The sequence below is a fragment of the Acomys minous genome, assembly GCF_964271855.1.
Source record: "Acomys minous genome assembly, chromosome: 11".
Classification (NCBI taxonomy): Eukaryota; Metazoa; Chordata; class Mammalia; order Rodentia; family Muridae; genus Acomys; species Acomys minous.
This window is the reverse complement of record NC_140492.1, coordinates 37,882,077-37,895,130: the sequence shown is the minus strand read 5'-3', so window position 1 is coordinate 37,895,130 and position 13,054 is coordinate 37,882,077. Positions and strand designations below refer to the sequence as shown.

Here is a 13,054-nt window from a genome sequence, read left to right as displayed (position 1 = left end):
CAAGGTCTTACAGAAGATCCTGCACATATGTGTCTTTCTGAAAGATATTCAATTCTAAAAATAACCATTACTCTTAATTTAAAAAATTAAAACACTAAGTGTCAGTAGACATAATTATAAATTCCATACTATTATTATAAAAAATTATAATTAGGTAAACATATAATACAATTAACACATATAAATAGATTTTTCTTATTGTTTAATTGTCTTTAGGTTGACAGATAATTATTTATGTTTGTGAAATATGTTTTGATGTTTTGAAATATGTATCATTGTAGAATGACTAAATCAAGCTAATTAAAAAGTTAACCACACCTAAAGATTTTTATGTGCATGGTGAGAAAATAGTATATAGTCAACATTTAGATGTAAATAACACACTGTTAAACACTGCAGTCTAAAGCCACAGTTTTGTATAATAAGATCTTATATTAATTGAAAAGGAAGAGAGGCAGTACTGAACAAAACCCAAGAGATGATTTATGGGCTAGAGACGAAATGCCATTTCCTATTAAAGACCAGAGTGCCATCAGGCACAGCTTTCATTGAGTAGTAACCTGCATGCTGGGATAAACCATAAAGAGTTTATAGGGAGGAGCTTATAGGGAGGCTTGCAATGAAGGCGAGTGGGCTCCCAGGAAACATCGAATCATTTAAACTCACACATGAGAACTGAGTGATTTGGGAGAGAGAGTAGAGTGAGCTGTAATAACAAAGCCTTTAGGTCCATGTTAATAGAGACAACTAAATGCCAACTGCTTTATTTTTTCATTTAGCCTTTGGCTAAAAATAGAACTGAGAATCGTCCTAGAACTGGGAATTGCCCAATTTAAATAGCGCATTTGGTTTTCAGGGACTTGGACTGTGTGAGTTTCATTAAGCTGTCAACCATATGATCTCCTCAGTGCTTTTTCTCTGAAACTATTTTATTTAAATATGGCTCTGAACACTTGAGCTGCTTGTGCTCAGGAATCAAAAGGCAGTATTTGTACTGTATGACTATCCATAATTATCTACGATTTAAACTTTGTATTATTAGTTTCTCAGTAATGTAGTATACACACACACACACACACACACACACACACACACACACACACACACACTTTTGCCTGATTTCTGTCACAGTTGAACTTTATGTGGCCCACAGGGGCCCTATGTGATCTGACCCTATGTCTCAGTTCTACACCCCTTGACCCACTACACCCTGACCTTTTAATACACAGCCACTCTTCCTCAACACCTCTGTGCACGGGGCGTCTTATGGCCAAGAACTCTACTCCTGCCCTTCCTTCCATCAGGCCCTTGTGGTTCAGCAGGCTAAGTCCTGAGCATGGACTGTCCTCTCAGGTCACAGTAACTGCTTATTGGTGGAAGACAGGAGCACCTCCGTGGTATTCACATGCCTATTCCCCACTACTGATACATTATCTTGTCGGGGATCTGTCATTTTCTCAGCATCATGGTTTCTGCTACCCACTAGTCTTCAAAATCTCAACCTCAACTTCTTCAGTCTGTTGTGTCTCCTAGCTTTTCTCCCTGGTTATTTTGTATAGGTGGCATTTGCTACTTTGTGGCTTCCTTTTCCTTCTAACCTTCTCCACCCTTTTCTATCATTTCAACTCTGCAACACTAGGTAGGAGGGATAAAAGGATAGAGGGAAAAGGGCCGTTGTTATCATTAGACTACTTCCTGCTCGTTAGAGCTATCGAGTTCCTTGGGGCAAGTTTGATCTTCACCTTCAAGATACCTAATTTCTTCTTGCTGTTGTTTCTTCTTTCACGTGATTACTTAGCAAACAACAACCAATGGCATCCAACCACCAACTGGCACTAACCCACCTATGGGGCTCTAGCATTCATATATCCTCTGAAAAGTCTCCAGAATTCCAAATGCCACACAGTCACAGAAACTATCTGCAGCTGGCAAAACCACACCTCTGCTAGAGCATGAGTCAAATCATAGTCAGCTGCTGCTTACCTACAAAACTCCAAATGCTACATTAACCAAAATTGCAGCAGATGTTAGTAATAAGATACACACATACTAGATTTGTGTGTGAGCTGGAAGCTAAAGTATGTTAATTTTTACTGTGAAAACAAAACAAGAACAGATGTCAAAATAGCAATAACTCAAACAGGAATTTACTATCATATCAGAAGAACCTTAACTATAGCATTTGGATACTGAGGCCAATGTTCACATCAAATGTCACTTTAATTTTAAGTATATGTAACACTAAAATTAATCTTTCTAGGATGAATAATTTGGGGGTGAATAAATATATAATTAATATGAACTAAAATATAGTCTAAAAACTAAAATGACTAGTGGGTAAGAAAGCAAATCAGAGCTTTAGCCTACGCTGTAGCTACTACTAAGAAAGCCAGTATTTGTTGACCTGTTTTACAAAAGCTACCATATCCTAATCAAATTGGGGTTATTTCATGATAAAATAATTGTTGAAATAAACATAGTAAAAAGGAGGAGGACCTAAGTCTTTGTTTCATGCTGCTGTAACAGGATACCACAGATTAAATAAGTAAATGTCACAGACCCATTCTGTTTCTTTTACATCAGTACGATGAGACACCTCTATTGTAGAGATAATGGACAATGGACTTTCTTAAAACCCCCTCAAGTCTCATGGCCAATTATGACTTAATAACGAGGTCAGTTGCTTGTGCCATTGTGACAGTTTAGTCATGTCCACCAGCCTATGGAAAACCTTTTAATACTGTGAAATGTCAAAATATACTTGCCAACACTGGATATTTATGAACGAAGTAAACTGTAAACAATTCATGAAGATACACGTGAATGGCTGAAAACCAGTAATAGCACAGAAACCCATTTGTTCTTGATCCATCTCATGGTTTTATTTGCACTTGGAAGAATGATCATAATTATTTAAGGCAGTTTTATGACTGGTTGGTGATGATCTTTTCATGAATGATGGTGATGTTTTCTTGTTATTGAGTATTTCCCTTTTACTCTTAGGGCAGTGTTTTCACAGCACTGATGGTGAGTCTTGAGCAAAAGGGTTTCTTTTTTAAACTATTTTTTATTTTTTACATATACATTTATATTATTACATATATATAAAATAAACTACATACAGCAAGAAGAACAATGAAACAATCAGGAATTTTGTACATTTATAACGTTTTGGCTATTTTGTATTTGCCAACCTTGAAGAAAACATCTTTCCTATCTTGGTGAGTATAAAATTCTGAATGTAAATCAATATCTATCATATCTCATCTCGATCAACTTGAAACATCTATCTAGTCCTAAAAATATCTTAAGCCCTAAACAACCAAGTTTAATGTAAAACTAAACTATCTGGTCTTCAACCCCATCAAAGACTTAAGAAGGAAAAATTTAATTACCTGAGTAAACAGGAAGTGCAGGTTAGGAGCTTCCAAAGTGAAAAAATGACAGAAACAGTTTGCTTCCTGAGCTGTCACCCCAAACTCTATAACATTGGAGCATCATCTTTAACCTTCTGGCCCAGTATAGCTGAAAGACATTTGTGAGGCAGGAATTATTGAGGACTTGCTTACCCTGTCTTGGCAGAGTTTGGCAGTCAACTCTGCCTGCATCCAAGCTTGCCTATTTTTAGGCAGAATTCTGTCTGTAGCTGAAACAAGTACATTTTTCCCAGTGTCTGGTTTCCCACACATTTGAAGTCATGTCTATAAGGAAGTACTTTGATGTTCATCAGCTTATTTAAGGTAGGCTGGGTGTTGTCAGGAGTTATCCTGTCTTATTGTCAAAGAATCCTTAAAACAACAAAACATCTTTAAATTCTGTAGGATTATGAAGTTTTTGAAGACATTAGCTATTTTACCTTATCTATCTAAAGAATCATATCTACATGTTACACCTAGGATGTATATTCTTGTGATAAATATAGACTAGTAATTGACATGACCATGATTTCATCAACTAACAATTAACTTGTTTAATTTGCTATCCTAAGCAGCCTGCAATAGCATTTTAAAAAGTATTGGAAGTAAACCACATAGTCTACTTGAGTTGTATGGGTACAATACCTCATATTAGAGTAGAAATATATATGATGTGTGTGAAGAATAATCTTAAATTTGAATTCTACACCAATGTATCAAAATTAAACTTATTTTCATCAATATACAAAATTCTATACTAATGAATTAAAAATAACCTGTGAGCAACAATAAAGACCTTACATTGAGGAGTAGACTGAATAATCTACTTCTTTGTCCTATCATCTCTTTATACTTCTATATTTCTCCTTCTTTCTTTTCAACTCCTATCTCCAAACCTAATAAAGAAAGATAAAGGAAAAGAGAGACACCCCTGAGTCCAACCTCATTTTCTCTGTGAATAAGACCAATAGCAGCTTAGGGTTTCCTGTAATATTAATGATGTGTTTTCATCTTTGCTCTGTAAGACACAGTTTGAGTAGTTCAACTTCTATCTGGTGGATGGAACTTTTTTTGTAAATAAATTGGAGTTTCTTGAATAAGAGAAGAAAAAGAAACATCAGACACTTTGGAAAATTAACCAAATGGAGTAGGTGTACAAAAGGAAAAGAAATCAGTTTTGTCCATTCTTCTACTGAGGGACACTTAGGCTGTTTCCAGGTTCTGGCTATTATGAATAAGGCCGCTATGAACGTGGTTGAGCAAATTTTCTTGTTGTGTGCTGGTGCATCTTCTGGGTATATTCCAAGGACTGGAATAGCTGGGTCTTGAGGAAGCCTCATTTCCAGTTTTCTGAGATAGCACCAGATAGATTTCTAAAGTAATTGTACTAGTTTGCATTCCCACCAGCAATGAAGGAGTGTTCCTCTCTCTCCACATCCTTGCCAGCATGTGGTATCACTTGAATTTTTGATCTTAGCCATTCTGATGGGTGTAAGATGGAATCTCAGAGTTGTTTTGATTTGCATTTCCCTGATGATTAAGGAGGTTGAGCATTTCTTTAAGTGTTTCTCAGCCATTTGATATTCCTCTGTTGAGAATTCTCTGTTTAGTTCTGAGCCCCATTTTCTCAATTGGGTTATTTGGTTTGGTGATGTTTAATTTCTTGAGTTCTTTATATATTTTGGATATTAGACCTTTTTCAGATGTAGGGTTGGTGAAGATCTTTTTCCAGTCTGTAGGCTGTCACTTTGTTCTGTTGACAATGTCTCCTGCCTTACAGAAGCTTCTCAGCCTCATGAAATCCCATTTATTAATTGTTGACCTTAAGGCTTGGGCTGTTGGTGTTCTGTTCAGGAAGTTGTCTCCTGTGCCAATGTGTTCCAGGCTCTTCCCCACTTTTTCTTCTAACCAGTTTAGTGTCTCTGGTTTTATGTTGAGGTCTTTGATCTACTTGGACTTGAGTTTTGTGCATGGTGACAAATATGATTCTAATTGTTTTTTTTTTTTTTTGACACATAGACATCCAGTTAGACCAGCACCATTTGTTGAGGATGGTATCCTTTTTCCATTGAATAGATTTGGCTTCTTTGTCAAAAATCAAGTGACCATATGTGTGTGGATTCATTTCTGGGTCTTTAATTCGATTCCACTGATCAACCAGCCTATTGCTATGCCAGTACTATGCTGTTTTAATTACTGTTGCTAGAGGTAATTAGAGGAAGGAAATGGGTCTATGGAGATGATTAAGATGCATTATATACAATATGAAATTTTCTGATAGGAAATTTAGCAGGGTCTTGAGTGAGATCTTTTTCCCCCCAAAACATTATTATAAAAATGGTTTTAAAAATGATTTGGAGCTCCTCATCCTTATTTTTGATGCATCCAAATTGTAAAGGATCCTGGTTCTCAAACTTGAGTATTCATCCTAATTGCCTAGTCAGTCTCTGATTCGGTCGGTCTGTCAGTCCTTCCAAGTTCCCAGGTGACACTGATTCTCTAGAGACTACACTATCAGCAGCACCATGGTGTGGAGCCCATCCCACCTTCTAAGAGGGGAAGCCACTGTCGACTTTTGTACTTAAGAAGCAACAGAAGGTTAAAAAATCATTTACATGGGTTTTCATGAAAACCAAGCAGAGAAAGAAAACAAAGAAGGGAAATGAGTTTTGTTCACTTCCATAGCCTATTGCTGTCTTCCCTAAAACCAAAACAACAAAAGCATGTATTTTTAAAATAATTACAAAGACTCTACACATTTCCAAAATGGCACAAAAGTATCACAAAACTGGCTTTGACATCTATGTGTTTGTTAGTTTCTCATCTTCATTTGGCAACACCATGGATGAAGAATTTTGTGCCTGGCTTAATAAAGAGACATCTTTTTTTGTACACCTCTTCTTTTTGCTGCATTATTAAAGTCCTTCTCTGTGGATATACTTGTATTGTCTCTGTTAGTCATGGCAGACTCCAATAATTTACCTAGCTGTCAGCACAATATTCTCGAGTCCAGTCATTGCATTCAAAGAAGTAATTAATACCAAGAACTTAGGAGTTAGAGCATAGGGGACAGTGAAAATCAGTTCAGATGATGTACATATGCCACGTGCCTCTTTAACATAACCCTGGGAACTGGTGAGCAGCAATAGACAGAGCTGTATCAGATTCAAGTTCACAGGCTGTGGAGTTCACCCTCAAGACGCTGCTGTGTAGACTGCCCTTCTTGCTGTCTCATCACCTGGGAGACCACCAGAGGACACCAGAGCAGGAGACTTACCTTCAGAGTAGGTGACAGCAGAGCTTACCTGTGGATAGAGGACTATTGCAGTTTAATAGGAGTTAATCTTCTATTGGTTCCCCTATCCTGCCTGTGTTTCAGAGGAGAAAACAATTGATCAAACCGTAGCCTTCTTCAAGGCAGATGTAAACTATGTGTACATTTCTTGTCATTTAAAAACTGCCCTCATGCAGCAAATTTATGGCTGTTGATTATACACACTTGTCATTCCAACCATCTCCCTCACCCCTTTTTCTCCAAACCAGCATTGTCCAAACCAAAGCGCAGTTTGAGGAGAGCCAGATCCAAAGGCTTGTGTACAGTTGAGAGGCTGTTCATCTCAGGATTGGAGGCCACCATAGAAATGATAGGCTGTTGACTTAGAAAGCCATCTGTGAAAAGTAAATGTCCTCCCAGCTCTCATTTGGGTTATAATATAGGTCACCAAGTTACTTCTCCTTTGGGAAAACTATTAGTCAAGTGGTATTGAGATGTCAACACTGGCAGGTTCAGTCTTTCCTCTGGAGTCACCAGATGGTGGACTGGGCAGTGAGAACACTGGGGATTCTGACCTAGGTGGAAACTGTTTTAGCTGAAGTGAGGCCCATTCACAGCTGGGCAAACATAGTGTTCTATCAGGAGAAACACATTTCCCCCTTCAGACTTTGGACATGGCTGAATTCAAACATTATAAATTTAATAGCAGACATCTTCTGGATATTTGGTACTTAATGTCCTTATAAATAAGCAGTTGGCTCCTCAGAGTCATGCCCTGTGGGAATCACTCAGGGGTATCTGTGTGAGCAAAAGTCTCCAGGAGAACAAGGGTGTGTTTCCTGAATTCTGAGAGTTCTTGTTGCCTGTGGGACCCCATGTTTCAGCTGCCAGATCACCATATGCTAGCTTGGAGAAGGAGTGTGCTATTTTGTCCCAGATCAGGAATCATGAGAAACTGTAACTTTGTGGTGTTTGCAAACAGATCATCATGGATGAGCCAATGGAATTTATTTAAAGATCCGGTTCTCTGGCACTGGGATTGTTCATGCGGGTCATGGGACCGCCATCACAATATTTTTTTTCCTGTAATTTTTACAGTGTCCTTTTTTTCTCTCGAGTTCTTTCTTTACATGTTCATTGTCAGCATTTTAATTATGTTTTCAGATTTGTATTTGTCACATGTAAGGACTTTGTGGCTGTCTCTGGTGCCATGTGCTGTTATTAATTTACCTCACGAACATTGCGGACTCTTTAACTTCACTGTCCTTGTTTATATTTCTGCTTCAACATGTGTTTTGTATATAGGCTGAAAGAGTTTCATTTGTAAGTTAGGGTTCACAGTGTCCAAAGTGTTTGTCCTCGTCTGTACTAAGCCAGGCACACTGCCACCAGTATCTTTCAACTTAAAATTAGAAAGACTTTTCCTGACAATTCTGGGAATGTTTATAATGACAGTTTTGTACACACACACACACACACACACACACACACACACACACACACACACACCACAGAGGTACTCAAATTCCTTCAACCCGTCTCTCTCTGGTACAGCCTCATGCCATGGCAGAAGACACCCTGTTTTCCTCATCTCCATAATGACGTCATTTAGACTACTGCTCACAGAAAGTCACTCTCTAATGTCTGGCCATTTCCAAGCAGGTGAAAGCCTAACATTTTAAATCTATTGCTATTTTAACTTTAGCCATTCCGCATCATTGTGGTTTTAATTTTCATTTTCCTTACATTAATGGTACAGACCAAGAATTGGTTAAAGTATGACTTGCACATAGTAGGTCAATGAACGGCTATGTCCACTTACTTATGCGATGTCTACAGCTTCTCTCTCCCCCCCTCCACCTCTCTCTGTAAGTGTGTTCATCTGTGTATCTGTATGTGTGCCATATGCATATATGTGTGTGGTATGTGCATGGGTGGGAGTGAATGTGCACATGTCTAGGCATGCAGATGCTATAGGAGGATGTCTGCTCTCTGCCTCTATTACTTTCTGCCTTCTTCTCTGGAAACAGGGTTTCCTCCTGAATTTAGAGTTTGCTCATTTTTGGCTAAGCTGTCAGGCCGGCAAATCCCAGTAATGTTCCTGTCTCAAGAATTCTATCATCTTGACCAGCATGATAGCAACACGTTTTACTATAGTATATAATACTTTGGGAAATATAAGATGACTATATGAGAAAATAGATGTGAAAAGAATTTTATTGAATATACTTTAATGATGATTTCTTTCTCTGAGGTCTTACTGGATGGCTGTAACGACTTTGTTGCCTTTCTTTTTTTTAACTGAAGTATGGGTTTTGTTGGTGGTGCTGATGGTATTGTTTTTGGTGGTGGTGGTTTGGGTTTGTTGATACTGTTTGTTTTGGAGTTGTTTGAACTCTGGCACCACCTCTGTGGCTGAGATTTTTCCCTAGCCAGGCTGTTTCTTTGTAGACCTAGTGTCATCCACAGCCCCCAGCAGCTGGGAAGCCTCCCTCCTTCGGTTGGTCCAGTGACCCAGAGTTCTTTGGGCTGACAGTGCCTGTCATCTCCTCCCTTTGTCTGGTTCACCAAACTCACCCCATGTTTTCTAAGGCATATGTCTACCTTTAAATTTTAAAAATGGGCTAATTCTAATTTTACTTTGAAAGACATTTTTTTTTGTTTGTTTTTAGAATTTCACAATAGTGTGAAATATTTAGAGATACTGTAGGGTGTTGCAAATAGAGGATCAGAGACAAACCATTGTCACAGGTCCAAGAATGTACTCTGCCAATACGAAGGTTTTCTCTAGGCAAGCTTTTATAGTTTTCCTAAAAAAAAATTATTTTTTCATTTTCTCTCAAATGCAATAAAATGTTTTTCCTGTAGTCTTTTTTTTCCTCTGTACTCCTGAACATTTTTGGGCAACATATTTGTTGTTTATTCATGTGTTAGTTTTGCTAAGGTCATAGTGTACTGTGTTATTTTCTATTATATCTATATTACTTGTCAGAAGTGTAAGTATGACTATATGCTGAAAGAAAACTTCTACTACATTAATTGAGGCCCAACCCATCAGATGTGCCCAACTGGTGGCCCTCTGGCCACATGTGGCCAAAGATAGCTTGAATGCAGACCAACTCAAAACCATAAACTCAACAAAAGAAATATATATATATATATATTGCAACTTGATGGAAAAGTTTTCAAATAGACCTTGTAAATATAAATGTATATGCCAAAAAATAAGATAAAATATTTAGAAAAAAAGAAAAGATTGCATTTCAGTGCCAAAGGGTTGAGTATTCATGATGGAATCAAACCATAACAGCTCATCATAAAGATAATTTATCATTAAAGATTAAAATTGATGTATTACACAGAGATAAGGGATCAAATTTTAGAGCATTGCCCAGAAGTATAAACTGTGGCTGAATCCTAAGGTAAACAATAATTTGGAGGCAATTTTGACAAATCTGCTTTGAATAAAAGGAAAAGGCTGTTTAACCTTTTTGCTAGACACCGAGGATCAATGAAGTAATGACTGGGTGGGTAAAGGATGTGCAGAAGGTGAACCAAAGGTGGAAGGATTCTATGGTAGTCACGTGAGTAACATAAGCAAAGGTGCAGGGTGAGGACAAACCACAATATTCCAGAGTGTGGGATGAGTAACTGGCCATAATAAAATGTAACAGCAGAAGTAACGTATAGTGCCGTAACACAGGGATCAGAATCCTGAGTCTAAGTTGGTGCTGCTTAATCTTTCTAATGATGAGGCCATGAACACAGTTCATGCTGTACCTGGTTATGCTGACCCAAAACCATGAAATGATTTTCATGGCTACTTCAGTAACTTTGCCACTGTTATGAATTGTAATGTAAATATCTGATACGCAGGATATATTTGATATGCTACCCCTGTGTGGTCACAACCCACAGGTTGAGAACTGCTGTTCTAAATGAAGACCAGAAAGATTGATCTCAAATTATTACATTTGTGACATTACATTCCAGTGGAATCATCTGCACATGTTACTTTTTTCCGGGACATCTATAGAGATTTACTCAAGAGAGTAGTAGGGATTAGAATTTTGGAGAAAGTGGGGTAGCTAAATGTCAATTTATTTGGAAAGTTCTTTAATGGTGTATTTCTTGGCATAAATTGCCAGCAAAGGGGAGACAGGCTGGGGTTCTCTTCCAGAGGAGTTGACCAGTTCCATTTTGGTTGGCTGGTAGCTGTGTTTATGAGTTCTCTGTCTTTTGGTTAGTATAATATTCTTTCTATTTTCAGAGGGTAATCATACCATTATTATATCTGGTGGAATCCATGAGAAAAAAAAATCTAACAGGATGCTGAGCCTGCCACTCTGTGTTCTCGGCCTAGTAGAGTCCAGTTTAAGCACATAATGGTTTTAAAAAATATCTTCATGTCAGGATACTGCAAAGAGGCTGGTTGTGTTTGAACTTACTATGAGAATGGACAACCTTCTAAAGCAGAAGAATGTGTGCTTGACTTACATTTTGCCCATTGTATTGAGAGAGAAAAATAAGGAGTAATACTGGACCCAATGAAGGCACATTGATTGAAAGGGGGAAAACTGAATTGGGCAAAATATAGCTTTTATAAACTACAAATCATTTCATTAAAACCTGGTATTTATTAAAAACAAATAAAAGCCTTCAACATGAGGCCCATAGCTTGACCACGTTTCACTCCACTGAGTAATGGGAGTGACCTCAAGGAGAATGACCTTGGGCTACACTAGGCTGACAAAACCTTGAGACTTCGGTTTAACCCTACAATAAACACACAAAGTGATGGGTGACATTAGTGCGTCCAGTTGCTGTTGCCATCATTTAGAACTAAACGAGATAAACTGTGAAATTCCTTTAAAAAATTTTTTTTCAGTAAGTCACGCAGGGTCTATGATTTTCAATTTTTCTCCACAGACACAAGAATAACCATAGAATGGAAATGTTCATAAGATCATTTTGTTTGGGGGAAAGTGCAAAGTAATATGCACATGCGTAGGAGTTACCTTCCTGTCTGCCATGGCGGAAGTGATTCCAGTGTTGTATCTCTTCCGATGGGTGCGTGATGATGCAATCCTTTCACGTACCTGGGTTAGTTAGCTTCTTGTCACTGTGACAAATACCCAAAAGAAACATTTTAAAAGGAAGGAAGATTTACTTTGGCCCACGCTTTGGTCGGTTTCAGTGCCTTGTCAGCTGGTCTGAGTACTTTGAGTTTGCGGTGGGGCGAAATACTGTGATGGAAGGGCATTGTAGGGCCATGTTGTTCACTGAGAAGCAGAGAGACAGGATGGGGCCAGAGGCAGGATGGAACTTTCTAGAGTACCCAAAACCTGTGGGAAAGTGTCTGGAGAACATCTGGAGGATGCTGAGATATTTAAATTGTACCAATAAGAAGCTTCATCTCCATGCACCATATCTTAGTAATGAATATAAATAGACGGTTCTGGCCCACTTTGGATAGAAAGATGAACTCCCTCCAAAAACCCCTCCACTTAACCCTTCAGTAAGACTTCTCAGACTCCTGAGTATTTTGCTTTTTATTTTTAGTCTGTTTTATACACTATTAAGTACATTTTCTTTGATTTTAATGTCAAATGGTTTAATCACCAGAGCATCTGTGCTTTTATCCTAAGAAGCAAAAGAGAGAACATTTGTTCGAAGAATAACGCCGCCAACAGGTTTGCTGAGGGGCGGTGGTTGTAGGATGAAAAAAAAGGTGGCATGCCAGACACTTACCCTATGTTCCTATGAACAGGTAAAAGGCCAAGCCTGAAAGTGCACATCAATACCACCAGCGACTCCATCCTCTTGAAGTTCCTGCGTCCAAATCCAAATGTAAAGCTGGAAGGCTTTCTCCTGGGATATGGCAGCAACGTGTCTCCAAACCAGTTCTTCCCTCTGCCCACAGAAGGGAAATTCACCGAGGCTGTGGTCGGTAAGGTGTTTGGGGATCAAACACACAGAGAAGGGTGGGTGGTAATAACTGTAGTGAGATGCCCAAACATGGACGATAAAGGACGTTTCTTCTACATCCTTGGCTGAGAGCAAGGTGGCAATACGAACCACCTTTGTAACTAGTGCAACCCAGAGCATGGTTCTTTAAACTGAAGCTTTTTACGGCATGAAGAAATGACTGTTTTAACTGAACCTGTAATCCCTGCCCATCTAGCTAAATACAGAGTGGAGATATAGCTGAGATACTGGGTTTAGTTAGCCCTTGTGTCATTGTTTACATGGAATGTTTTTCTACTGTTTTGTCTTTATTCTCTTAGGTGGTAGAAGATGACAACTAATAGAGTTTGCATTATCTTTTTCTATAAGATGTTATCCTTGGAAAGAAAAAGAAAAC

The 13,054-nt window shown here is 38.3% G+C and overlaps 1 protein-coding gene across 2 annotated transcripts in view; it reads left to right on the top strand.

Annotated features, from left to right (window-relative positions):
• ABI3BP (ABI family member 3 binding protein) overlaps positions 1 to 13,054 on the top strand; it is a 207,617-nt gene that overhangs the window by 40,342 nt on the left and 154,221 nt on the right. For both annotated transcript variants that reach the window (XM_084801538.1, XM_084801539.1), the window contains exon 2: positions 12,461 to 12,640. In XM_084801538.1, the coding sequence (XP_084657664.1) occupies positions 12,461 to 12,640 (180 nt within the window). The remainder of the gene's footprint in view (positions 1 to 12,460; positions 12,641 to 13,054) is intronic.